Source organism: Grampus griseus (assembly GCF_964374135.1).
Source record: "Grampus griseus genome assembly, chromosome: 4".
NCBI lineage: Eukaryota > Metazoa > Chordata > Mammalia > Artiodactyla > Delphinidae > Grampus > Grampus griseus.
Window position 1 is genome coordinate 144,024,730 of NC_138997.1, and position 26,273 is coordinate 144,051,002.

At 55.4% G+C, this 26,273-nt stretch overlaps 1 protein-coding gene across 1 annotated transcript in view; it reads left to right on the plus strand.

Moving 5' to 3' along the window:
* CPLX1 (complexin 1) overlaps positions 1–26,273 on the plus strand; it is a gene marked incomplete at both ends in the record, with an annotated part of 34,361 nt that continues 8,088 nt past the window's right edge. The window contains one exon of the mRNA XM_082653147.1: positions 1–31. Coding sequence (XP_082509273.1) covers positions 1–31 — 31 coding nt within the window. The remainder of the gene's footprint in view (positions 32–26,273) is intronic.

Here is a 26,273-nt window from a genome sequence, read left to right on the forward strand (position 1 = left end):
ATGGAGTTCGTGATGAAACAGGCCCTGGGAGGTAGGGAGAGGGGGGCACCCTGCACACCCAGCAGCACGCAGACACACGGGGTCTCACGCAGCACGTGATCACCGTTGGACTTCACCACACAGTCCCCGCAATCACACCTACAGGCTCCCTCTGGACCGGGGATGGGGGCTGGGGCGGGGGGACGAACAGGGAGGGGCCAAAGGCGGTGCGTCCTGAATCCCCTGGCCAGCTTTGGGGGTGGGGGAGGATGCATGCCAGTGCACTGTGTCCGGGCGGAGCCCCCCAGGTGGCCCTGAGCAACAGTACCTCTGTCGGCCTTGGGAGGACACCCCAGGGCGCACCAGGGGTCAATCCCACTGGTCAGATCCGGTGGCCCCCCACGGGGACTTTGCTTCTGATGCGCAGGGGTGCAGGAGGCCGCAGAGTGGCCACAGCAGGCAGAGTGGGGGTAAGGAGCAGAGCTGGACCTGTGGCCTCCAGCGAGGACTTTGCAGTGTCACGAGGGAGGGGCCCCAGCGTGCACAGGCAGGTAGCTTGTGTGTACCCACCTGCGTCCCCACCTCCCCGCCCCCGTGAAGGCAGTGCAGCCTCTTTGTGTGTTGGGCGAGGGGACCCCCCTTCCAGCCCTGCTGCTGCTTTTGAAAGGAATCCTGTGCCTCCTTGGGTCAAGGCCATCAGCACAGCCGGAGAGCCTGGCCCAGGAGAGGAAGATGATGTAGGACAGTGAGCTGAGACCCTGGCCCAGGAGGTGGGCGGGGGAGCGGATCGAGGTCCGCACTGGCACAGTTGCATCCTGGTCAGCCTGGCCCACGGGGCCGGCCCTGTGCACCCTGGCTCCCCTGGTGCAGCGCCAGCTCTGGGAGCTCCCTGTGATGGGAGCCGGCGGCCGCTGCCTGATTCTGCCATTAGAGATGTCTTCCTCGTGTGACGGGACCACCCCGGGATCATACGTGGCCTCTGTGGGTCACACCCTGACCTGACGCCTTTCACAGCCGGGCACGTGTCATGTGATGCATGACAGGGCCACCTCTTGGCAGGAGTGATGGGGAGCTTTTCACCAGAGGTGGGGCACCATGGGGGCTCTGGTGCTAGGAACGAGGGGCAGGATAGAGGGGCCAGTGCCACCGTGCCCAGGACAGGAACCCCGCGGGTGGGCTTGTCTCCTGGAGAGTGACTGCATTTCCACTCAACACAGATTAAATGGAAAGACGTCTGGGCCTGGCCCGGGGCCACATTTCCTGAGACTTCATGGTCAAGGGTAGGCTGCGGGTTGCGTCTAATCATAATGGTTACGTCACTGGAACGTGATTCAGGGACAAAAGCAGCAGGAGGCACCAGGAGGGACCCAGGTTCCACGCAGCCGGTCCCAGGCTGTTACAGATAATTAATCAGGTGGCTAATTCGGGCCCCGAGGTGGGCTTGCAAGAAACGGAAATATCTGATTTCGCTGTCTGCGTGGCTGAAATCAGCTGGGTAATTGCCTGCCTGGATTCCCTTTGTTCCGTGTCAGCCCAAAGTTTCTCCTGCGGCAGTGACAGGGCGGCTTCACCAGTGACGTGGGAGCCTGGGCGCCGCCAGCGGAGGCCCCTCGGGCAGCAGCTACTCCCTGGGGCCCCAGACCCGGCGTTCCCCCGAACTCCCACCCCGTTCGCACCCCAGTGCTGCTGGGGGCAGGGGCTGCTCCAGGTGAGGCCTTGCTTTCTGGTGCCGTGTTTTCTCTCCCCCTGGTGGGAGTCATTTTGGTCTCTCGGGATGAGTGTGGGTGAGAGACAGACAGACGGAGACCAGGAGATGATTCCAAGAGGGGCCAGAGCCCCGGACACGGAGGCGGGACGAACCCCGGACGCCGTCCAGAGACAGGCTAACTCAGAGGGGATACGGCCAGAGACAGACCGAGAAAAAGACGAAGGGAAATGCCTCGGACACTGGAGTCACAGAGATGTGGGGAAACGGGACTGGAGGGAGGTGGATGCAGGAGCAGGGCAGCGGGAGCCAGGCTGCGGGGATCAGGCAGGGAAGGCGGCTGGGGGCTTGGAGGCTCAGAACAGGACAGCCGAGGAAAACATGGAAAAGACAGGGTGGCCGAGACGGAGACTGGGGAACCCGGGGAATCAGGTCAGGAAGTATAAATGCAGGACAGAGAGACAGACAGAGGGACAGACAAAGAGATGTAGACAGAGACAGATTGACACAGAGAGACATAGAGGGACAGACAGGGAGAAACAGACAGAGAGGGAGACAGAGAGAGACAGACAAACAGAGAGACAGAGAAACAGACACAGGGAGACAGACAGTGACAGACATAGACATACACAGACAGAGACAAACAGACAGGCAGACAGAGAGGCACACAGAGACAGGGATGTATTAGAAACAAACTGAGAAATAGAGTCAGGGCCAGAAGCAGAGACACATCCACACACACGCACACTCAGAGCAAGGCTCACAGCGGAAATGAGGGGAGAGACAGGCCTGGAGGGAGCCCCGGGCAGGCCTTGCCGCGCTGGGGACGAGACTCCATGTGGCCTAATTAGGCCGGGCCATCTGCCTGGCCCTGCCTCTCAGGCAGGCCCTTTGTTGGGGCAGAGGTTTCCAGGTGACTGCCTGGTGGGGAGAGCAGCTGCAGGACTCAGGATTCCCACATCACACAGACAGACAGACGGGGCGCCCACAGCCCCCCAGACGCATGCCTGTGTCTGCCCAGCCTTGTCCACTCTGGGGCTCTTAGGAGGAGCCCAGTCTGGGACCTGCCTGGGACCTGCAGGGCCGTGGACAGGTGCACGCCCTCCACACCTCTGGCCCCCACCTGTCTGGCCCTGACGTGTTCACCCCCCCTCCAGCACCCTTGAGCGCGGAGCGTTCTGGGGAGGGCTGACGGGGCTTGTCCGGGGCACACACGCCTCTCACTCCCTCAGTCATCTGGCCTCTGCTCTTCCAACAGCCTCTGTCCCGTCCATCCTGCTTGTCTGTACGATCTGGGCACCACGAGGCAGGGCTGGGCCGTGGGCAAGCCGGCTGTGTGCCGGTGCTGCGGGACAAACGGGAACGCGCGGGGTCAGGGAGAGCCAGTTCACACTTGGATGGCCGTGAGTCCCAGGCGAGCCCTGCCCGTGACCCTCTGTAGGCACCTGCCTGCCCCGTGTCTGCAGCTCGGCCCGTACGGGGGCCCCTGCCCTGCCGGCGGGCTTCTGACTCTGCCGCTGTGGCTGCCACGGGGCCCTGCTGAGGGCCCTCTCCTCCACTGGCCTGTCTGGTCGGACACAGAGCCCACCTCTCTGGGGACCACAGGTCACGTGGGAGCCGGCACAGACCTCGGGGCACCTACTGCTGGAGGGAAGGGAAGTGGGGGCTGATGCGGAGGTGTCACGTCGTGGTGACGAGGGGCCGCGGGGGGCAGTGCGGGCAGGCCGGGGAGGGCCGCTGGGAGGGGCCGGCAGGTGGGCTGCAAGCTAAGGGCATGGGGGCGGGGGCTGGCCGCGGCCCGGCTGTGGGTGGTGAACAGGGGGACTCAGGTGCTGACACATCAGCTGTCCTGCCTGTCACGTCTCAGCAAGGCCAGCGGCCCCAAACCCTGACTTCACGCAGACTCCCGGCTTCGAGCTGCTCCTCTGAGGGCAGGTGGGTGGCGTGGGCCACAGAGGAAGGGACGGTGAGATGGCAGGGTCTGCGCGGACGCCCGGCCTCTGGGCCCCTGGAGTGGACACTGGAGGGCTCTGCTCAGGGCCCACCTCTCTCTCTCCCTCTCTCGACGCAGCCCGCGTGGGACCGGGCGGGGCCCCTGGAGTGTCTGCTCTTAGGGCCTGAGTTCTCCGTGGACTGACGGGGCGCCTGGGTTCCTTCAGACTCAGAAGACGTGATCCCTGGGAGGTGGCTCTGTCGGCGCCTGCCCTGAGGCCGGGGAGCTGGGGGCACTCAGGGCTGGCCAGGGAGCATTCTTCTGAGGCCAAGTGGTCGAGGAAAGTGAACAGCTATGGGCAAACTTGTTCTCCCCGAGAGAAACGTCCTGGAGGACTTGACAGGTGTTGGGCCTCCTGAGGTCCATCAACACACCCTGACGTTTAACTGAGCCAGCGTTCCGTCCCCAAGAGAAGAAAACATTGACGCACGGTCACGTGATGCTTGGGAGCTTGTCTGCGGCAAAGTGGCCTTGAGCCAGGGCCAGGCGCTCCGCCGCGTCTGCACAGATCTGGGACTCAGGGTCCTCCAGGGTGTAATTTGAAGAAACTGTCTTCCCCCCAGACCAGGAAGTGGCGATGGCCCCGGAGCTATATTTGCCTCGTGGACAGGAGCGTGGGCAGTTGGCGGGGTGGCATGGTCCCTGTAGACGCTCGCCAGACTAAATCAGGAGCAGTGTGTCTATTTTGGCCCAAGTGACCCGGTTCGTAGCTGTCTGTCCCATTGTTCCGCTCAGTGTGGCGTGTTCTGTGTCTGGAACACGCTTAGGTCCTCCGGGCTGGTGAGGGGGAGGGGAGGGTTTCCTGGAGGAGGGCATGTCCGAGGTGGGCTCCAAGGAGGAGTGGACGGACTGGGACCCAGTACACGCAAAGGTCCAGGGGCTGTAGGGGCTGGGACGGGCTTGGAGGGCAGCCCAGTGCCCAAGCCTAAGCTCAGGTCTGCCTGGCCACACCCAGGGGCTCGGTCAGTGTGGATGGTGTCCTGCGGAGAGTCGGCCCTGGGCCCGTCCTGCGGGCGGGGAGGCTGACCTGGGCGCGGCTGAGAGGCTGCCCTCTCTCCAGAAGCGGGAGGGCAGGGGGCCCGTGCCTGGTGCGTGGGGAGGGCGAGGGAACGACCAGCCGCTGTCCTGAGGCCGGCACGTCTGCGCGTGTGTGGGCGGCAGGAGCTCCAGCACCCAGACCTGCGTGGAGGGAGGGAAGGTGCTCTACTGACACCCCCCGGGGAGAGCCTGGGCCGGGGGCCTCCACACCTTGCTGGTGGTGGGCTGTGCGCTCTTGGCCGGGACACCTAGGGGGTCTCGTGGGGATCAGTTCCCAGATGTTTAGGGGCCACAGGGACCAGATCCAGGAGAAGGGAGGGCAGTGCCCTCTGTGAGCCAGGAGCCCTGGGCAGGGGAGCCCCCCTCGGGGCCAGCACCTCCCCCGCCTCTGGGCTGTTGGGGGCCTCTTTCCTCTTCCCTGCTGCCAACTCTGCAGCGCCCAGCTGAGGCCTGTGTGCAGCTGCGTTTGGGGGGCCCAGAACCGGGGCTCCCGAGGTCTCTGCCGGTCAGACGTGCTTCTGCCCCGACCCTCCCTTGCCTCGCCTCCTAGGACCTCAGGTCAGGGCCGCAGAGGCAGTCCTGTCCCGGCCCCCGGTGTCCGCCCATGGGACTCTACATCGAGGGCGAGGCCGGGCGTCCCCATCCTGTCCCAGACCCAGGTCCTGAGGCCTGAGCTGGCCGCACAGGCTCCCCCGCCCTGTCTGTCTGTTTCAGGGCTCACTCTGCTTATCAGGGGCCTCCCACATGCCCAGGGCTGCTCTGCTGGGACACAGGCCGGGGGAGGCCAGGCTTTCTGGCATCGGGTAGGCTGAGCGTCACAAGGTGAGCTGTACTGCAGGGAAAGGAGCAGATTGGGAGGGAAACTCTAGAATTCTGCACTGGGGAGAATGCTTTTGACTCAGATTACAGAGAACCAGACAGAGAGTGATTTGAATCGGTTTGTTTTTTTCACATGATGAGGTGTCAGGAAGTGGTTCAGCTGCTCAGCGGTACCATCAGGGACCTGGCTCTGGCTCTCATTGTGCTACGGTCATCCTAGTGGAGCGTTCCGCTTGCTCCTCGCCGCCGCAAAGTGGCTGCTGCTGCTCCGGCGTCACGTACAGTCAGGGGAGGACGAAGGAGACAATCCCTTTGTCTGCTTGGCGAGTGTGTCTGTGGAATCTCGTAGATGGTTTCCATTTATGTGTCATGGGCAGGAAGGTCTGGGAAGGTGAGGGCCAAGGAGGCACATCACCCTCCAAACAAGGCAGCTTGCATCAGCTTGGGAAACCTGGGTTTCTAGGTGCAGGAGCCCCGGACCACGAGCTCTCAGAGGGCAGAGGTGCCTCCTCCTTCCCCTGCTCGCTCTTGAGAGCCGGGCTCCTCCTCCACAGGTGGCTGGCAAATACTTGAAGATAAAATACCAATTTTCACTCAGAATGGGCTGCCCAGATGCCATGTTGGATCGAGAAAGTGCTGGCTTACTTCATGGGGCTCAGTGAAGACGCTTCTTACCCCTTGTCTCGTAGAGAAAACTGCCTGTTCTCCCGAAGCCCTGGACAGCCCTTCCCTCGGGAGAGGGCACTCCTGGTGGTTCAGCCGCCACTCAGTTGGAAACGCTTTAGCCCCAACCAGGGAGTAAACTGCATATAACGCGCTTCAGCGCATGAAGTCATTTCTTTTTTGCCTTGGTTGGCGAGGACTTCTGGTTGGGATTAAAGCGCGTGTTTGAATAGTTCCTGCGTGACGAGCTCTCAGGAACCTTGTGCTGACATGGGAGGCTGCCGGGCTGGCTCCGGGTCGCCCTGCATTTGATGCTGGGACATTTTACAGAGTGGGCAGGGACCGAATGAAAACCTCAGAGCCAGCATCAAGTCCAGGCAAATCCCAGTGCTGACAAGTTTCAGAGACCTCAGCCTCGTGAACCCAAACCCAGCTCAAGACGGATCAGGGGAGGGGGCTCCCGGCAGCTGCAAGCGGCCCCTCCCTAAGGCGGCCCCCTCAGGGCTCCTGCCCCTCGTGGCAGAGGAGAGGAGAACGGGGTCCTTCCGAGGCTCCTGCCGTTGGCTGCCGACTGCTCAGAGCCCCGGATCCTGTCTGGGCGGGGGGCGGGGGCTCTGGCTGGGGTCCGTCCGGAGCCTCCTCCTGGCCTCTGCCTGTGCTCTGGGCTCCGTGCAGATCAGCTTTCCAGCTTTGCCCGCACTTTTCTCGTCTCCTGGACAGGGCAGAACGTGGCTTCTCTCGCCCCGCCGGGGTCAGTCAGGACCTCCGGCTGCTTCTTAGGGGGGCGGCCCCGTGGGTCCCTTTTGGTCCCCTGGACTAGACCATGAGCTGTAGTGTCCTTGGGGGCCAGTGGGAGGCTTAGGGTACTGGGTGCCGAGTTCTGAGGGTGCTGCCTGCTGAGTGCTGCGGGTGCTGTGCGTTGGATTCTGACTGCTAGTTCTGGGTGCTGAGTGCTGGGTGCTGGGTGCTGGGTGCCAGTGCAGACTGAGCCTCAGAAGGTCGAGGACTCCTGGGGTCGGGCAGCTGGCCGGAGCAGCCCCAGGGCTGCATCCTTTGGTGCTAATGGCCGCTCCTGACATTCCCCGGGGAAAGCCGTGGCCGTGTCCGAGTGGAAACATCAGAACTGCCTGCTGAGCTCTGCTTCCTCGGCTGGGAGGTGGGCTTCACCAGGAGGGTGCTGGCCACCGCGTGCGCCCCCGGCCGCCTCAGCCCCGGGCGTCTGCCTTTACCCTCTGGGCCCCTGCGGCCCAAGAGCTGGCGGGAAGGCCACAGGTGCAGGGCCTCTTGGGGGAGGAAGAAGTGCAAGGGCCGCGGGCGGGAGGAGGAAGCAGGGAGGACAGAAACAGTTTAACAGAAGCTGAGGGCGGAGCCCCAGCAAGCTGCCAGCCTCGGGCCCCGGAGGGTGTTTGGGGCCGAGGACCACCTTGCACTTAGCGTCCTTCAGAAGGAAGCCTCTGGAAATGGGTCTGCTCTGCGCCTGGCCCACGGGCTGCTGTCTGCCAACACCCTGCTGGCGGGGTCCGCCCTGCACAGGAGCAGACGCGGCCGGGTCCCTGAGGCCCCACACAGTAGCACCCCGATGGCCCCCTGCTTCGCTGTCCCACCGCAGCTGTGCATCGGGCTGTGGTCAAGGGGGTCTGTGCGCCTGGCACCAGGCCTGCGTGGAGGTGGCTAGGAGGGGCTGCTGGGGGGCAGCAGCTCGTGAGCTTCTGCTCCCGCCCCAGGTGGCCTCAGGGCCCAGGCCCTCCCCCGGCAGACTGGGCAGCGGGTGAGCGCAGGGGAGCTGGGGTCCAGGCGCGAGGAAGCCGGAGGCCGCGCCACCTGTCTCAGATCCTGGTTCTGTTTGGACTCGCTAATCGGCATTTTCATCTCGCCTCTGTCTCCACGTGTCCCCTCCTGAAGCCAAGACCAGACGTGCCACCTGGCACCTGGCTCAGCGGGCAGGGACAGCGGCGGCCTGGGGCCTCTCCCCGACGGGTGTGGAACATCTGACCGGTGCCCAAGACCAGCAAAAGAGGTTTTCCAGGCCACAGAAGCAGGAGGAGCATCACAGAAGATGCAGGCAGAGCGGGCAGGGGTCTGATTTAGTCAAGACTAGAGCGGGGGCCTTCCACGTGACCAGCCAGCCGGCCAGCCCCCCGGCCGTGCCCCTGGGCCGGCTTCAGGAGGCGAGGCTGCCAGGCCTGGGGCCAGAGCATGGTGGTCAGCAGGGTGAGACAGGGCCCATGCCTTGGGCCTCCCCTCCCCGAGGGCTGGGCAGAGACGCTCCGGAGGGGGTGGGCTCTGTCTGCCGGCTAGGATGAGGCAGAAAGTCCACTCGCCCGCCTCCGGTCCCTTCGGAGCTTGGCCAGCGGGTGGGAGTGCGGCTGGACAGGCGTTTGGAAGCCGGGCCCCGGGGCGGTGGATGATGGACAGTGGATGGTGGCGAGACAGGTTTGGCTGCCCCTTGGACGCTGGTCTACTCCTTGGCCCGGGGTGTCGAGGAGACTCCGACGCAGGCCAGGCAGGCGGTGCCCGCGGACCCCGGCCACAGGCCCCTCAGGCCAAGCACCTCCACAGGGCAGCGGGGGGGGGGGCGTCTTTGAGGGGCTTCGCTGTGCAAGAACATTAACTGTTGAATGTGTATCATCACAATTAACATCTGATCTAACTTGTGTCACCTTGACTTTCACCTTTTTTAAATGCTTCCTTGCTAGTTCACGTATTTAATCTTAATACATGGACTAAATTTTCTTTTTAAAAACCTTCTGCAGTGTTTTGGAACCCGCACGCCCTTTGAAAACATTATTCAAGCTCTAATTGTTGCCGTCACGGGCGACACTGTGTGTTTCGAGCTCTCGCCAAGTCCTTCCGGCGGTTCTGTGAGCTCCTCTGTCCGGCCTTCACCCACACCCGCCTCTGTTCTTTGTGATTCCGATCTGGAGGCTTGGTATTACCGTCGATGTTTTCTTAATACATAAACTTTTTTTTTTTTGCGGCACGCGGGCCTCTCACTGCTGTGGCCTCTCCCGTTGCGGAGCACAGGCTCCGGACGCGCAGGCTCAGTGGCCGTGGCTCACGGGCCCAGCCGCCCCGCGGCATGTGGGATCTTCCCGGACCGGGGCACGAACCCGCGTCCCCTGCATCGGCAGGCGGACTCTCAACCACTGCGCCACCAGGGAAGCCCCCATAGACATATTTTTATCTTTGCATTCAATTTGATGAGGTATTTATCCACGTTTATTTTTTAACATGAAAGTGGGTTTTTTTTTTCCTACCATGAAACTAATAAATGTTCATTGTAAGGAATTGCAATAATACAGAAAACATAAAGAAGTGATATGGAAAATTGAGACACCACGTTGCTTTCAAACTCATTTGCTAGAATCACTCATTACTTATGTGAAATAATATTATTTTTTTCCAGGAGAAATGCCTTCAGACCTGTTTCTAATTTTAAAAGACTCTGCAAAGTTCTTTACGCTGTCCATTTATTAGAACTGGCTCGGGGCTCAGCTGGCTGTGCCAAAGCTGGGGGCCGAGGATCAGCCTGCCACGGTGACTGTGGCTTAAAACAGCTTTAGACAGAAAACGCGGGACAGCGTCATTTCCTGACAGCAGCCCTTTGAACAGTGCGTGTTTCAGGGAAGTTTCTGTCTGCTGTGTAGACAGGTTTAGACGAAACTCGCCCTTTGGGTGATGAGCTACAGAATCAGTACAGACTTAACTCCAAGTTCCAGGAACAGTTTGTAAATATTTGCCCACCTTCCTCCCATCCTCCTGGCAGAGGTGGGGCTGCAGGTATAACTCGAATCCAGACCCAAGGAGCCCGTTGGAACGGAAAGTACCAGCAAGGAGCGGTCCTTGTGGACGCGTCCCCGCTGTTCCTCAGTAATGCGCTCGTGGATCATCTCAGACACTCCGCTGGTCTCCTGGAATGGGTGGGGGCCCTGAGCTGGGACAGACCTCCTGCCCCTCCCCCCATGTCCCCTCGGCAACAGGCGCCTTGACGACGCTCTTTGCTCCTGAACCTGTGGTTTGCCCTGAGTTAACGTGTCTGGACGCGGGCACATTCCACCCCATCAGCACTGTGCGCTGTCCCCGCCTGACGGAAGAGGCCCCTCTCCTCTCTCCTCTCCTGCTGGGCCTTTGGGAACTTTCCAACAGAGGGTGCGCGGGAGGGCCATGGAGTCTATTCTGCCTTGGGGCATAGCTGCCAGTTGGGCTGGGTATAAAGTTGTAGATTTTAAAGAACTTCCTCCTTGGAATTTTGAAGCCTCTTTTCAGTTGTCTTGCAGGTTCTAAAGTTGCTATTAAGTCACATGCTGCTCTCACTTCCAGTACTTTCTACATGACCAGTTTGCTTTTCTCTCTGGAGGCTTTTACAGTTTCCTCTTTGACTTGGCATTTTGAAATTTCAAACTCTCAGGACCTTGCTGTGGGTCTTCTTTCACCCCCTGCGGGTGCACTTCCTCGGCCCGGGGACAGGGCTCTGGCTGCCTGCTTGCTGAGCCCTCACCTGACCCTCTCAGCTCTGGGCCGCTCTGCTCTGATTCTCTGTGTCCTTCTGTTTTCTTTCCCGTTGTTCATCTCCTTATCTTTTGTTCTACTTCCTGGGATATTTCCTTCATTTCATTTTCTAACTCTTCAGCTGAACTTTTCATTTCTGCATTTACATTTTTAACTTCCAAAATCTCTTCCATGCATTCTGAACGCCCTCCCTTTCAAGGGTTCCCCTGGCCCTTGTACTGTCTCCTCTGAGCACCCTTGCCTGTCTGGGTGCCGCCTTCATGCTGGGGGCTCTCCGGGTGAGTTCTGAAAGCCTGGCTGAGGTCCTGCCTGCTGTGGGGGACTTCTGGCTTACCTGTGGGAGAAACACGTGGGAAGCTGGCTTTTATGTTTGGAGAGCCCCAGATGGTAGCATCTTTCGGTCTTGTTGGGAGGCGTGGCTCCATTTCTCCAGAAACAGATTCTGCGTGGCTGGATGGTGGGTTTCGTGAGCAGGGCAGTGGGTGGGGGCTTGGCGAGGTCCCCAGTTTCGGGAAACAGAGAGCCCCTTGACCCCTGTCTGTAGGTGGATGCGTCACCTCTGCCCCCACAGTGCCTGAGACTGGTCTGAGCCTGGAGGGGCTCTGGTTCAGTTTCTCCAGCGAAATGGGTTTTTGATTCCCCCTTGCCCCTTGGGTGGTGGGTCCCCAGGGCGTGGAGCGCAGGTGCCCCTCGTGCAGACCTCAGCCCCTCCCCCAGGACCTAGCGCCTCTGATACCAGAGTCGGCCTGGGTTCTGCCTGCACGTGAGCTGTGCAGCGGTCTCTCCCCCTGTTCTTGCTTGGGTGCCCCCTGCACGTCTACTCTCCATTTCCCCAAATTGGATACCTCGGCCACCTTGTTCTCTCCTCTCCTGTCTGTTTGTCCTCGTGGAATTATACTTTCACATTTCCTCGCTCCAGTTTTAGCGGGGCTGTGGAAAGCGGTTTAGATAAGCACGTGCGTTCGATCCAGCATGTTTCACTAGAGCTCGGTACCATCAGCTGTTAGACCTCCTGGAATTAGGACATGGAGCACAGGGTTAGCTGGAGTGAGCCCGCCGGGTGTCGAGAAGACCAGTGCAGGCAGACCTCAGAGATATTGCGGGTTTGGTGGCAGACCACCGCAATAAAGAGTGTCGTAATAAAGTGAGCCGTGGGAATGTTTTGGTCTCCCAGTACAAATAAAAGATGTGTTTACACTACAGTGTCGTCTGTTAAGTGTGCAATAGCATTATGTCTAAAGAAAGATACATCAAGTGTACATATCTTGATTAAAAAATTTTACTGCTAAAAAATGCTAACCATCATCTGAGCCTTCAGTGAGTCATAATCTTTTTTGCTGGTAGAGGGTGTGAAACATTGTGAGAATTACCAGAATGTGACAAGAGACATGAAGTGAGTACATGCTATCGAAAACATGGCGCCAACAGTCTTGCTTGACGCGGGGTTGCCACAGACCTTCAGTCTGTGAAAAACACAGTATCTGTAAAGGACCACAAAGCAAATCGCAGAAAAACGAGGTACGGTGACATTAGGACAAGTGGTATTACGGCATCTGGTATTAGGACAGCTGGTTAGGATGCTCGGTATTAGGGTAAGTAGTATTGCAGCGTCTAGTGTTGGGCTGCCTGGAGTTAGGATGTCTGGTATTATTAGGATGCCTGGGGTTAGGACGCCTGGTGTTAGGACGCCTGACATCGGGACATCTGGTATTAAGATGCCTGTCATTGCACTTGAATGAATTCACTACCATTGACTTAACCAGTACCGAATGTTGTGCATCACACATCCAGCCTGTTTACACTCATAAACAGTGTTGCACTGGGCATTCCTGCACTTACATCCTGTCAATCAATATATATTTATTGAGTTCTTAACCATAAGCCAGACACACAGACGGAGAGTCTGCATCTGATGAAGCATACATTCTAGTGTCGGAAACAGAGAAACAAAACCCAGGTCCATAAACAGTAAACGTGAGGCCTCAAGAGGTGGCGCATGGGACAGAAGTCAAGCAGGAGCCTTGTCTTTCAGGCGTGTCCTTGTGCTCAGGCGGCAGTGCTGTGGCCGCAGAGGGTGGCCTTCAGGAAACCACGATATCCTCGTGTTTTGGGTTTTTTTAATTAATTTTTATTGGAGTGTAGTTGCTTTACAGTGTTGCATTAGTTTCTGCCGTACAGCAAAGTGAATCAGCCATACGTATACATATATCCCCTCTTTTTAAAAAAATTTCTTTATTTTATGTCTTTATTTTTGGCTGCGTTGGGTCTTTGTTGCTGCGCGCGGGCTTTCTCTAGTTGTGGCGAGAGGGGGCTACTCTTCCTTGCGGTGCGTGGGCTTCTCGTTGCGGTGGCTTCTCTTGTTGTGGAGCACAGGCTCTAGGCGCGCGGACTTCAGTAGTTGTGGCGCACAGGGTCAGTAGTTGTGGTGCACGGGCTTAGCTGCTCCGCAGAGTGTGGGATCTTCCCGGACCAGGGATCGAACCCATGTCCCCTGCTGGCAGGCGGATTCTTAGTCACTGCGCCAGCAGGGAAGTCCTTATCCCCTCTTTTTTGGATTTCCTTCCCATTTAGGTCAGCGCAGAGCACTGCGTAGAGCTCGCTGAGCTATACAGTAGGTCCTCATTGGTTATCTATTTTATACATGGTATTAATAGCGCGCGATGTCTTTGTTGACGTGAATACGATACGGCAGAAGGATGTGCACGGCTAATCTGCCACACGTTTCCAAACTGCCCTCTAAGTAGATCTCGCTAAAATATGCCGCGGCCAGGCTCCATCGTGCAGATCGCACACACGCTCCCCAACATGGGTTTTGTCAAACTGTTGCCGATGGGTGGAGAAAGTTGGTCTCAGTTTTAATTACATTTTGGGGACAACAGTGTGATTTAGCATCTTCCATTCACTCAGCAAAATTTTTGAACACCCAGTATTTGCCATTATCATGATTTCTACGTTTTAGGTGAATGTTCTGTTATTTACCGTTCCACGCTTGCCGTTTGCCATTTAACTCTGTGATGTTCTAGATACTCTCGCCGTGCGTGTGTATGTAGTCAGCGCTGTCGGTCCTTCCTCGTTACGCTGTGTTTTCCCGCTTCTCTGCACGCCTGGAACATTTGCACTGGACGCCACACATTGTGAGTTCGTTCGCCCGGTCGCTGCTGGCATTTCTGTTTTCCTAAATATACGCACTTTGCTCAGTATGCGATCAGCTTATTTAGGGACAGTTTGATTCTTTCCTTTCTTGTCTTTAAGCTTTGTTAGGTGGGAGCAGAGCCATGTTTAGTCAGGATACTTTTCCCCACAACCGAGGTCGTCCCTTCTTCTTATTCTCAGGGATGCCTGGTGATCTGTGGCTTCTTCTGCTCTTCCTCTTGGGAGCCTTCTCGTAAAAGGCGGAGATGCTGGATTGGGTAGAAAATCAAGACCCAACTCTATGAGGCCTATAGGGAACCCCCCTGAAATATGAAGGCACAAATAAGGGAAAAATAAAAAGATGGAAAAAGAGAAGCCATGTTAATATTAATCAAAAGAAGCCTGGAGGGGCCACATCAGTGTCAGACAGAGATTTCAGAGCAAAGGTTGTGACCAAGGGTGAAGACGGCCCTATCCCCGTGAGAAAGGAGCCGTTAATCAAGAGGACACCACAGTCCCGACCATTTCTACGAGTAATAACTGAGCTTCAAGACGTGTGAGGCAGGACCGGCAGAACTTAGAAGAGAAACAGACAACCTGCAGGTTCGGGTGGCGACGCTCAGGACGCACAGACCTGAGCAGACTGCCAACCGGCCTGGCCGACTGACTCTACAGACACTTCAGATGACACTCACAGCTCACAGAGCATCCACCCAGATAGACCTTCTTCTTGCAGACACTTCAGATGACACTCACAGCTCACAGAGCATCCACCCAGATAGACCTTCTTCTTGCAGACACTTCAGATGACTGACACTCACAGCTCACAGAGCATCCACCCAGATAGACCTTCTTCTTGCAGACACTTCAGATGACACTCACAGAGCACTTACCCACATAGACCTTCTTCTTGGCCACAAAACCAGTCTCAATAAACGTAGATGATTCCAGCCATGCAGAATGTGTTTTCTGTCCACACTGGGACGAAACAAGAAGCACACAACAGAAAGATATCTGGGAAATCCCCCCAATATTTGGAAACTAAACAACCCATGGGGCCAAGAAGGGATTAAGACGGAAATTAGAAATTATTGTAAACTGAATGGAAATTAAAAAACGGTAATTTGTGGGATTCAGGAAAGTCATGTTTAGAGGGAAATTTATATCACTAAACACCTCAATAGAAATGAAGAAAAGTCTCAAATGATGAACTTCAACTTCTTTTCTTAAAAATATTTATTTATTTATATTTTATTTGGCTGTGTCGGGTCTTAGTTGTGGCGTGTGGGATCTAGTTCCCCGACCAAGGATTGAACCCAGGCCCCCTGCACTAGGAGTGCGGAGTCCCAGCCACTGGACCACCAGGAAAGTCCCTTAACTTCAACTTCTAACATCTGAAACTAGGAAAAGAAAATCAAACAAAACCCAAAATAAGTAGAAGAAAGGAAATAAAGATCAAAATAGAAATTAATGAAATGGGGGTGGGGATGAACAAAGTTAGTTAAGAAGATTAATAAAATTGGACTTGTATCCAGAATACCAATTACCATTCAATAATAAGATCAACAACCCAATCAAGAAATGGGCAGAAGGGGCTTCCCTAGTGGTGCAGTGGTTAACAATCCGCCTGCCAATGTGGGGGACACGGGTTCAAGCCCCGGTCCGGGAAGATCCCACATGCCACGGAGCAACTAAGCCCGTGTGCCACAACTACTGAGCCTGTGCTCTAGAGCCCTCGAGCCACAACTACTGAGCCCGCATGCCACAACTACTGAAGCCTGCGCACCTAGAGCCCGTGCTCTGCAACGAGAGAAGCCACCGCAATGAGAAGCCCGTGCACCGCAACGAAGGGTAGCCCCTGCTGACCGCAGCTAGAGGAAGCCCACGTGCAGCAACGAAGACCCAATGCAGCCAATAAATAAATGAATAAAATCTATTAAATATATATATATATATATCTCATGCACATGACTTTAAAGAAAAAAAGAGAAAGAAAGAAATGGGCAGGAGCTCAAGGAGGTGGACCATAGCCCTCAGCTCAAATTGGGAGATCGAGGTGGCAGGTCACAACGAGAGCATGACCTAGATGGGATGGGAAGGGATGGGAAGGGCACTGCCTCCCCTGGGGTCCTCCTCCCCAAACCCATCACCCAGTCGAATCAAGAGAAAAACATCAGACAAATCCTAATTGAGAGACAAACAAAATTCCCGCAAAGCGCTCGTCAAAGCTGGCCAGGTCATCAAACAAGGAAAGTCTGAGAAATTGTCGCATCCCAGAGGCGCCTAAGGAGATGTGACGACTGATGTATACGGTCCCTGGATGGGATCCCGGAACAGAGAGGGAACCGCAGGCAGACACTGTGGAAATCGGTTAGTAACAACGTTCTTGACGTGGGCTCCTCGACTGTGACAGTTGCGCTACTCTAACGTTACGTGTTTGCGGGGCACGTGGGAACTCTCTGTACTGCCTCTCTTCATAATTGTTCTGTAAATCTAAGATTGTTCTAAAATAAAAAGTGCATTTTTGAAAGTGTGCAAACGATTTGAATAGGGATTCTGTCAAAAAAGATATAAAAATAGCTACTAAGCACATAAAAAGATGCTTCACATCCCTGTTAGGAGAGAAAGGCAGCGGCTGCCTCGCCCTGCCGTGGCGGTTAGAACTTCAGGGGCACCTGGGAGCACGTGCTGGCGGGAACGCGGAGCAATGGGGCCCCGTACGCGCTGCTGGGAGTTTAAAACGGCACAACTACTTTGGAGAACAGTTGGCAGTTCCTGAAAAGTGGAACCTCGGTTTGCCACACAACTCGGTGCCCACTCGTGGGTATCCCCGCACGACAAATGAGGCAGGCGCACACACAAGACTGTCTGCGCGGCCTTATCCACAAAGACCAAACTGGAAGCAACCCCGCGTCCGTTACCGGTGACCGGACACACCCTCGGTGCCCACCCTCTCAGCCCTGAAGGGGAAGGAACGGTGGGCACTCAGCAAAGCACCACCTCGGTGAACAGCCAGCCCCGTCCCGCGATGGCCGCCTGTGCTGTGACTGTGTTTATATAAGATTCTGGGGAGTGACCTGCAGGCACAGAAAGGAGGTCAGCGGTCGTCTGCACGTGGTTTGGTGGGAGGAATTACACGGGGCCACCAGGAACCTCGGGGGGACGGATGTGCCCAGTGTCCTGACTGCGGTGGTGGCTTCACGGACGTGCACGTTTGTCTAATTGCGTGATTTATACCATGGCCGCTACGCCTCCATTAAGCGGCTTTAAGATGGGTTGTGTTACCGAGGACGCCTGCCGTTGGGATGGTCAAGTGTGTGGACCACGGTGCCTGAGGCCGGTTTCCAGGCGGGCCGGGGCCAGCTAGAGCTTCAGCCCCTGCCCTCGTGCCTGCGGGGCGGCCCCCTCAGCTCAACACCCTCCACAGGAGAGGAAGGGAGAGGCCGTGCGGGACCCTGGGCGGGGGCTGGGAACAGGCACACGGTCCCTGCCGCACCAGGCGGGCTGGGGGCCCCCAACAGCGTCGGCACATAACTGCTTTCTGATCGGGCCACCTTTGCATCCCTAAAATGAACCTTTTCTGTAGAATTCTGTAAGAAATGCCAACCTTCAGTCCCATCTCTGGCTTAGCATTTGGCACTGCTGTTTCCGTGGGAGCCTGGCCCGCCCCAGCCGAGTTTTGGCATCTTCTTGTGCTGATTTCACAGAAATAACCGGGAGGATTTCCTTCTTTTCCTCCCTTCCAAGAACATTCTAAATATCGTAAGAATTATCTGTTTCTTGACTGTTTGAAAGAATGCATCTGCGAATTCTTAGGCTCAGTTCTGAGTTTTTGACAACATTTTTTAGAAAATCTACTTCACGCAGGTTTTCAAGTGTATGGATAGAGTGTAAAGATGTTACTTGATCATTCTAACATCTAACGTCTAATGCAGATGTTTCTCCCTCACTTTTTCCTGAATTCGCATATCTTTGTGCCCTTTTCCGTCCCCTCGACCCGAGCAGGTGCCTGTCCACGTCCACGGAGTTTGAAGCTTTGGGGCGGTGCCCTTGCTGTCGGCTGAGCTCGCCTCCCCCTGCCCCCCCACCACAGGCCGGAGCCCAGGTGTGAGGCCCGGGCCCCAGGGGTTTTGCAGGCTGGCTGCCCCGAAGATCTCACTAGATCTTGCATCGCATGGTACTCAAGCTCCCAGAAATGCAGCGACTGTAGTTTCACTCGTGTTTTCTAACGCATAAGAGAAACTTCACGTCTGTAGGGTTGGGAGGAGGGCTTTTGTTCCCAGTTTCCCTGTTTGTCGTGCTGTCTGCTTTCCTGACGCCATCAGACACTCGGTCTCATTCCTACTTTGAAAACATGTTGAGGTTGTCTCTGCAGCCTGACATGTTTTTTTTGAGACATGGGATTATAAATTGATTTAAATTTTCTCTTTTCTTATTGTGATAAAACGTACATGACATAAAACTTGCCGTTTTAACTATTTTAGCTATTTTTGGGGGGAGTGGGGCTGCATTGGGCTTCGTTGCTGTGCGTGGGCTTCCTCTAGTTGCGGCGAGCAGGGGCGACTCTTCGTTGCCATGCGCGGGCTTCTCATTGTGGTGGCTTCTCTTGTTGCAGAGCATGGGCTCTAGAGCGCAGGCTCGGTAGTCGTGGTGCACAGGCTTAGTTGCTCCACGGCATGTGGGATCTTCCCGGACCAGGGCTCGAACCCATGTCCCCTGCACTGGCAGGCGGATTCTTAACCACTGCGCCACCAGGGAAGTCCCTTAACTATTCTTAAGTGTACAGTTCAGTGGCATTAAGTACATTCACGTTGCTGTGCAGCCGTCAACATCCGTTTCCAGAACTTTTCAGTCTTCGCAAACTGAGGCTCTGTCCCCGTGAAGCACTGACCGCCCCCGGCTCCCACCATCCACTTTCTGTCTCTCTGATTTTGCCTACTTTAGGGACCTCATGTAAGTGGAATCGTACAGTATTTGTCCTGTTGTGTCTGGCTTGTTTCATTTCGCATGATATTTTTAAAGTTCACCGCATTGTAGCGTGTGTCAGAATTGCGTTCCTTTTAAAGGCTGCATGGTATTCCATCGTATGGATGGACCACATTTTGTTTATCCGTCATCTGTCGGTGGGCATTTGGGTTATTGTGATGCTGCTGCTGTGAGCACGGGGTACATACATCTCCTTTCAATTCTCTCAGTGTTCCTGCTTTCAGTTCTTTTGAGTTTATACCCCAAAGTGGATTTGCTGGATCCTATAGTAATTCTATATTTAATTTTTTGAGGAACCTCCATACTGCTTTCCACGCAGCTGCACCATTTTAAGTTCCCACCAGCAGTGCACAGGCCTCCAGTTTCTCCACATCCTGGCCGACACTTGTTCCCTGGGTTGGTTTTGGTTTGTTTGGGTTTTAAGTGATGGCCATGATGATGACTGTGAGGGGAGCCTCTTCAGGCTGTGGACGAACATTCGATTGCTCTTTGTGAACGTTCCATGAGTCTGAAAAAAACACGGGCTGTGGTTTTTAGGATCTAGGTTTGGCATGAACCTGGTTTGTAACCTGCCAATCTGTTTTCTGTCTTTAGATAATCATAAAAACGTACACAGGGATTTTTTCTCCTTGTCTGCACTTGGCCCTCGTAGCGTATGGTGGAACCTCCCGCCCGCGGCCGCCTGGGACTCCCGGACATGGGGGCATCGTGGCCACGTGGTCCTGTGCCCTAGAGGTCAGCTCGTCTCCAGCCATTTGCAGGGGCTGCAACCGAAACAAACAGGCCAAGTCAGCGGCCTCAGCACCGGCTCCTCCAGGGACGGGTGTGGTTCATTGGGATGGATGTAGGGAGGGGCCGGCAGGGTGGGTGGGTGAGTGGATTCTGAATGCGCTTGAGTGTGACTGCGGCCCAGCCCACTGGGAGCACACCCCCGCCAGACTCCGGGGGCACCTTCCTGGGCTCCCCAGCAATAGACATGGTCGCATTTAAAACATCTCCAGGGCTTCCCCGGTGGCGCAGTGGTTAAGAATCCACCTGCCAGTGCACAGGACACGGGTTCAAGCCCTGGTCTGGGAAGATCCCACATGCCGTGGAGCAGCTAAGCCCATGTGCCACAGCTACTGAGCCTGTGCTCTAGAGCCCGCGGGCCACAACTACTGAGCCCATGTGCCACAACTACTGAAGCCCACGCACCTAGAGCCCGTGCTCCGCAACAAGAGAAGCCACCGCAATGAGAAGCCCGCACACAGCAACAAAGAGTAACTCCCGCTCGCCGCAAATAGAGAAAGCCTGTGCACAGCAATGAAGACCCAACACAGCCAAAAATAAATAAATAAAATAATTTAAAAAAAAATTTAAAAGAAACAACATCTCCAGTCAATGATCTTCTCACTGTTACTCTCCAGGTGTTTCCAGGACCCACAGCAGGGATGCCATTTCCCATCCGTAAGGCACCTGGATCAGATCTCCTCTGGCATTTATTCTGCCACGTGAACCCTAACTTTATCTAAACCCCCAAAAAAGAAAAAAGAAAGAATCATTGGAGTTTCCGTTGGAAGCGTAACCCAGGTTGTGTACAATCGTATATTAACTTTGGAGGGACTGGCATCTTCATGACACTGAGCCAGCCCGTCAGGAAGCTCAAGAGTCTGTGCAAAGCCATCACATTTAAGGAGATATTTTCTACGTGCAGGTGCCATAGGTCTCTTTGTTAAACGTATTCCAATTTTCTACATTTATAATTATCGTAAATGGACCATTGTTTCCATTTATGTTTCTAGCTTGTTATTGGTAGTATGAGGCAAATTTTAAAAATTATTTATCTATAAATATTGCACTTAGTCATTCTGCCACATTCCATCATTGGTTCTGTTTGGTTTTCACTGGAGTGTCATGAGTTTTTTAGGTATATGGTCATGTCACCAGCAAAAGAGGTGGGTGCGGAGAGAGAATTTGATATCTCCTTTTATAGTGTAATACCCCTTAATTTTTCTCCTTATGAAATTCAGTAGACCCTCCAAAACAATTTTTTAAAGGTAATAATGAAGTTCCTAAACTTTCTCTTTTTCTTCTTTAAAATTAAAGGCTATAACTTTTCCTCCAGAAACAGTTTTAGCCGCGGATCCCAGCTTAGCCGTGGATCCCAGCTTAGCCGCGGATCCCAGCTTAGCCGTGGATCCCAGTTTAGCCACATGGATCCCAGCTTAGCCGTGGATCCCAGTTTAGCCACATGGATCCCAGTTTAGCCGTGGATCCCAGTTTAGACAGAAAGTGCTTATTTTTCTTTGCTTTCTAGAGTTTTTACAATTTCAGTTTTATTTCCCCTTCAACTTAAGGGTTAATCAGGGACATGTTTCTAAAACTCAAACTTGTAAAGTTACGGGTTTGGTCATCTTTTCATTACTTGGATCTGGCCGGGTGACGACCGGGGAAGACGGCCTGTATCACACGTCTCATTGCCCGTTTGTTAGGGCTTTAGATCAGTTTGGGTGTGATGTGATTGACGCCGGGTGAGCACTGCCTGGGTAAAGTGCGTTTCCCTGGGTTCTGACTGTTGCACGGCCTCTTGGCCACCCGCAGCCCCCCACCTGCCCTGGGCCCCGGGCAACGCTGGCGTGTTTGCGGTCGCCATACACGGATTTGTACTTCTGCCGACATAAGTGAAGTCATAGGATTTGTGCCTGGCGTTTTCACTCAGCGTAAAGGTTTTGCGATTCCTCCACACTGCCGAGAGCATCAGTGCCCTCGGGTGGGCGGACCAGCCTTCGTGTGTCCGTTCACCTCCTGACGGGCGTTGAGGGGCCTCTCTTTTGGGGCTGTTACAGATTGGGCTGCACATGCCATTCCCACTGCGTCTCCATTTCTCTGGGTAGGTGCCGAGGAGTGGGACTGCGGTGGAGGTGCACGTTTAATTATAGGAAACTGTCCAACTGCCGTCCCAAGCGGCTACACCCCCGCCGTCCTGCCGGCCACGGGCGAGGGTCCTGGGTCCCCCCCAGCTTCCGAGCACATGCTTGGTCTTTCTCATCGTAGACATCGTGTGGGCGCCTGGTGGTCCCGCTTTGTGAGCTCAGTCTGCACCCTAACGGCCGAGCGTGTTGATCGCTCTTTGTAAGAGCAGGCACGTCTTTTCAGGTCCTTACTTGCCACCTATGTCTCTTCTCTGGTAAAATGTCTATTCAGAGCTTCTGTTTTTAAAATCAGGTGGTTTGTGTTCTTGTCCTTGAGTTCATTATGTATTCCGGTTATAAGAGCTTATCAGACGTATCGTCTGCAAATATATTCTCACAGTCTTGCCTTTTCTTTCTTTTTTCTTTAACAGTGTCTTTTGAAGAACAAGTTTTTTGTTGATGAAGTCCAGTGTATCAGTTTTTCTTTTAAGGCTCATGCTTTTTGTCACCTGTGTAAGGAATCTTTGCCTAGGTCAAGGTCACCAAGATTTTCTTTTCTGCTTTCTTCTAGAAGTTGTATAATGTTAGCTTTTCCATTAGGTCTGTTACTGAGCTTTGTATAAGGTGTGAGGTTAGGGAAGACATTTATGAGTTTGTTTGTGCATTTGCGTAGCAATATCTCATTGTTTTAGTACCGCTTGTGAAAAGGCTATCCTTTCTTCACTGAATAATCTTTGCAACTTTGTCAAAAACTCACTTGACCATATATGGGTCTATTTCTGGACTGTCTATTCCATTCCATGGGTCCACATGTCACTTCTCCTGTCAGTACCGTACTGTCTGGATTATATAGACCTTGGAAGCAAGCAGGGTGAGTCCTCTAAAGTTGTTCTCCTTTTGCAGAATTGTTTTGTCTGTTCCAGGCCTTTTGCCATTTCCATATAAACTTTAGAGTGAGCCGGTAAATTCGTTCAAAAAAGCCTATTTGCATTTTGTTTGGGATTGCACCGAATCCAGTGTTCGGGAAAACTGATCTCATAGCAGTGCTGAGCCCATGAACGTGGTGTATCTCTGTTTGTTTAGGCCGTTTCAGGTTTCTCTCAACAATTCTATAGTCTTAGGTAAAACAGACTTGCACATCTATTAACAATATAGTCATAGATTTTTATGTTTTTGTCAGCATTGCTAATGGAATTGTTTTTATTACTTTTCTTTTTAATAAATTTATTTACTTATTTTGGGCTGCGTTGGGTCTTCGCTGCTGTGTGCGGGCCCCCTCTAGTTGTGGTGAGCAGGGCCCGCTTTATTTTGGGGTCATATTCAGATTGATAATCAATAAAAATTTGTGGTGTTACGTGAGAGTCTAGTTTCATGCTTCTCACAAGGAGCTCAGTCACCCCAGGGAAATATGGCTCTCGTCTCCAGGGTTCTGAGGCCCCTCCTGTCACTGGCCACGTGTCCGAGCCCCGTGTCTGTGTGTCTGTGGGTCTACAGGCAGTCTGTCCACTCGGTCACTCTGCCTCCCTCCCCTGCAGAACTGCGCGCTGTGCCCCACGCATGGCGGCCCCTCCTGGCAGGAGGCTCGCCTCGTCTGCTTCTCCCTGCGGTGTCTCCTGACCAGGGGCCTTTGCATTTCTTTATGCAGCACTCTTCACTTGCCAATTGTCACAGAATTTCCTTTCTAGCTCTTTTTTTTTTCTTTTAAATTTATTTCTGGCTGTGTTGGGTCTTCGTTTCTGTGCGAGGGCTTTCTCCAGTTGTGGCAAGCGGGGGCCACTCTTCACCGTGGTGCACGGGCCTCTCACTGTTGCGGCCCTCTTGTTGCGGAGCACAGGCTCCAGACGCGGAGGCTCAGTAGTTGTGGCTCACGGGCCCAGCCGCTCCGCGGCATGTGGGATCCTCCCAGACCAGGGCTCGAACCCGTGTCCCCTGCATTGGCAGGCGGATTCTCAACCACTGCGCCACCAGGGAAGCCCCCCTTTCTAGCTCTTGAGAGTCTGAGTGCGACTGCACAGATCTGTGACTCAGTTTGTGGAGAACAGACATTACATTACGGAGTCTCCCCATCCGTAAGCCTGACAATTATCTTTCTTTCTTTAGGTGTTTTTTAGTTTTTCATTAAATTTCATAATTTTTCCCATAGTTTTATTTCAAGTTTAAAAAGTAGTTTTCTCTTTTAAAAAGTTGACTTTAGTCTAAACGCAACATGGTGCCCTGGATTGGATCCTGGAACAGAAAAGGACATTAGTGGAGAAGGTGGCGGCGTCTGAATACGGCCTGTGGTTTGGCCGATGGCAGAGTGTAGGTCATTTTCGCTTTGATGAACGTACCAGGGTCAACACGGGGTGATGGTGGCCACTGGCGCTCAGGAGCCCTTGGACTACCTGCGTGACTCTTCTGTAAACCTAAAATTATTTCCAAATGAAGTTTTAGGGATCAGCTTTAATTTACGTACTGTTTAAATAGACATCGTTTCCATCACGTATGAGGCAGCATAATCGGATGCAGCGAAGGTGGTGAACGCTGAGAAGGGTTTTGACCACAGGGGCCACCAGTGCACACACGGAGTCCCAGGAAAACCTGTCTAGAAAGACCCTGGGTTGGGAGCAAGTAGGAGGAGGTTCGGGAATTCAGCACAAGGAAGAACGGCAGGTGCGAAGGCCCTGAGGTAGGAACATCGCAGCCCCTCACTCCACGTCGCCCCCCAGCAGGCCTGCAGAGAAATCTTAGCATCTTCATCTCCTACAGAGTCGGGGTGGGTATTACGTCAGGGAGGGAGGAGAACCTGGGGGCCGTGGACTGAGGGACGGCGCAGAGCTGCGGCAGGCGGAGGCCAGGGCAGGCCCGGGCCAGCTCCTGTCCACCATCCACAGGCCGGTGTGTGGGCAGACCCCATCTCCTCCTGTGCGGGCACCCCGCGAACGCTGTTCTAGAAAGTTCTCCCTAGCTGTTGGGTTTCTGCGTAACACGCACCCAAGTGTGGGACCTGCTCCAGGGTTAGAGAGGTGCCGCCACCTCATCCTGCACTGAGGTCGTCCCCGGGGCTTTGACCGTCAAGGAGGGCTGGGACCCGCCGCCCCTGCCCCGGCGCCCCCCTCCCCACTAGTCACCAGCAAGGTGAGGCTCCGAGAAGAGCTAGGGCAGGGGTGGGGTCGGCCCCTGTGCCCACACCTCTACGTGGCCGGCACGGCCGGCTGCGGGACCCCCGCCTGGGATTCGGGAGGCTTGGGCTGCGGCTCTCGGTCCAGCCTTGGGCACCGCGTGGGGACGGTGCGGGGGCCGCGTGCGGAGGCGGGGTCGGGCGAAGGGCGGGGCCACGGGGGAGGGCCCGCAGCGTCGGTGCCGATCTTGGTGCCTGGCGTCCACACCGCGGTCGAGTGAGCGTTGGTGCCCCGCCCTGGCCGTGGAGAGACCATCGGCCTCCAGAGTCCCCTCCGTGTGCTGGGGTAGCTCTCAGCCTCCGGGGGTCAGCCCGGCGCTCCAGTGGGGGCAGGGCCAGACCCCTGGTCTGGGGTGGGGCTCCTGGTGTGCAGAGCTCAGCACACAGCGGGTGCTCAGTAAACGCCTGTTGGACCACTAGGCCCAGAGCCACACAGCACGTTGGAGGAGCAGGTCTGGGGCCCCAGACCACCCAGGCAGGGAGGCCCCTCCAGCCCCCACCCCAGCCTCCACCCACTTTCCCTCTTGGGAGAGAGATGTAGACGAGACTGGTTCACCCACCTCTGCCTTAAGATGCCAGTACTCTCCAGGGGGCAGAAGGAGCTATCGGTCACTCTCACTTTAGTGTGAACGAGCTTGTTCAGGGGGGATTTGTGTAGAAGCTGGGCCGCCGGACAGGGAGGCTGGGAAGGTTGCAGCTGCTCGCGGACTGGGGCTTGTCCCTGCTTGCCCCACAGCCCGCCGGGGACGGCGGCCCCAGAGGTGGGGAGATGCCAGCCCCTCATCCAGGGAGCGATGAGACGGTGTATCAGCAGCCCTGCTCATGACCAGTTTCTTGAGCCACTGGCTTGAAATCTCCTTTGCAGAATTCTGCAGACGTGGGTGGAAACTGACGCGAGGCTCTTGGTTTTCTGTTAGCATCTGTATCTGTGCCATCGGCCGAGCCCCATCCAGGCGGGCTCCCCGTCCCTGCAGTGACTGTGGTGGCAACTACCCTGCGACGCTGTAGTAGTTTCAGCAGCTAGGAAGGCCCACGTGGTGCAGGTGTGGCCCGGCCCGACGGGGAGGTCTAGTTTTCAGCCCAGAGCACTCAACCAGAAGTTGCCCCCTTCCCACCAAGTGGTTCCCTCTGCCCACACGGGGCAGGGGTGTCACTCCCGAGGAACGGGCAGATGCGTCATTGGTGCAGGTGTCTCAGGGCAGGGAGTCTCTCCAGGTTCCGTGCTGCACGGACCTGTGCAGCCTCAGAACAGAACAGGAGTCCCCGCAGCGCTGAGGACAGCGCAGTGGAGACTCCGAGAGAAGCGGGCAGGACAGAGCCGGGCCTCGAAGCCAGGGCGGGGAAGGGGGCACCCCTGGGTATGGGCGTAGAGGGCTGGTGGCGTCAGCAGCCACACAC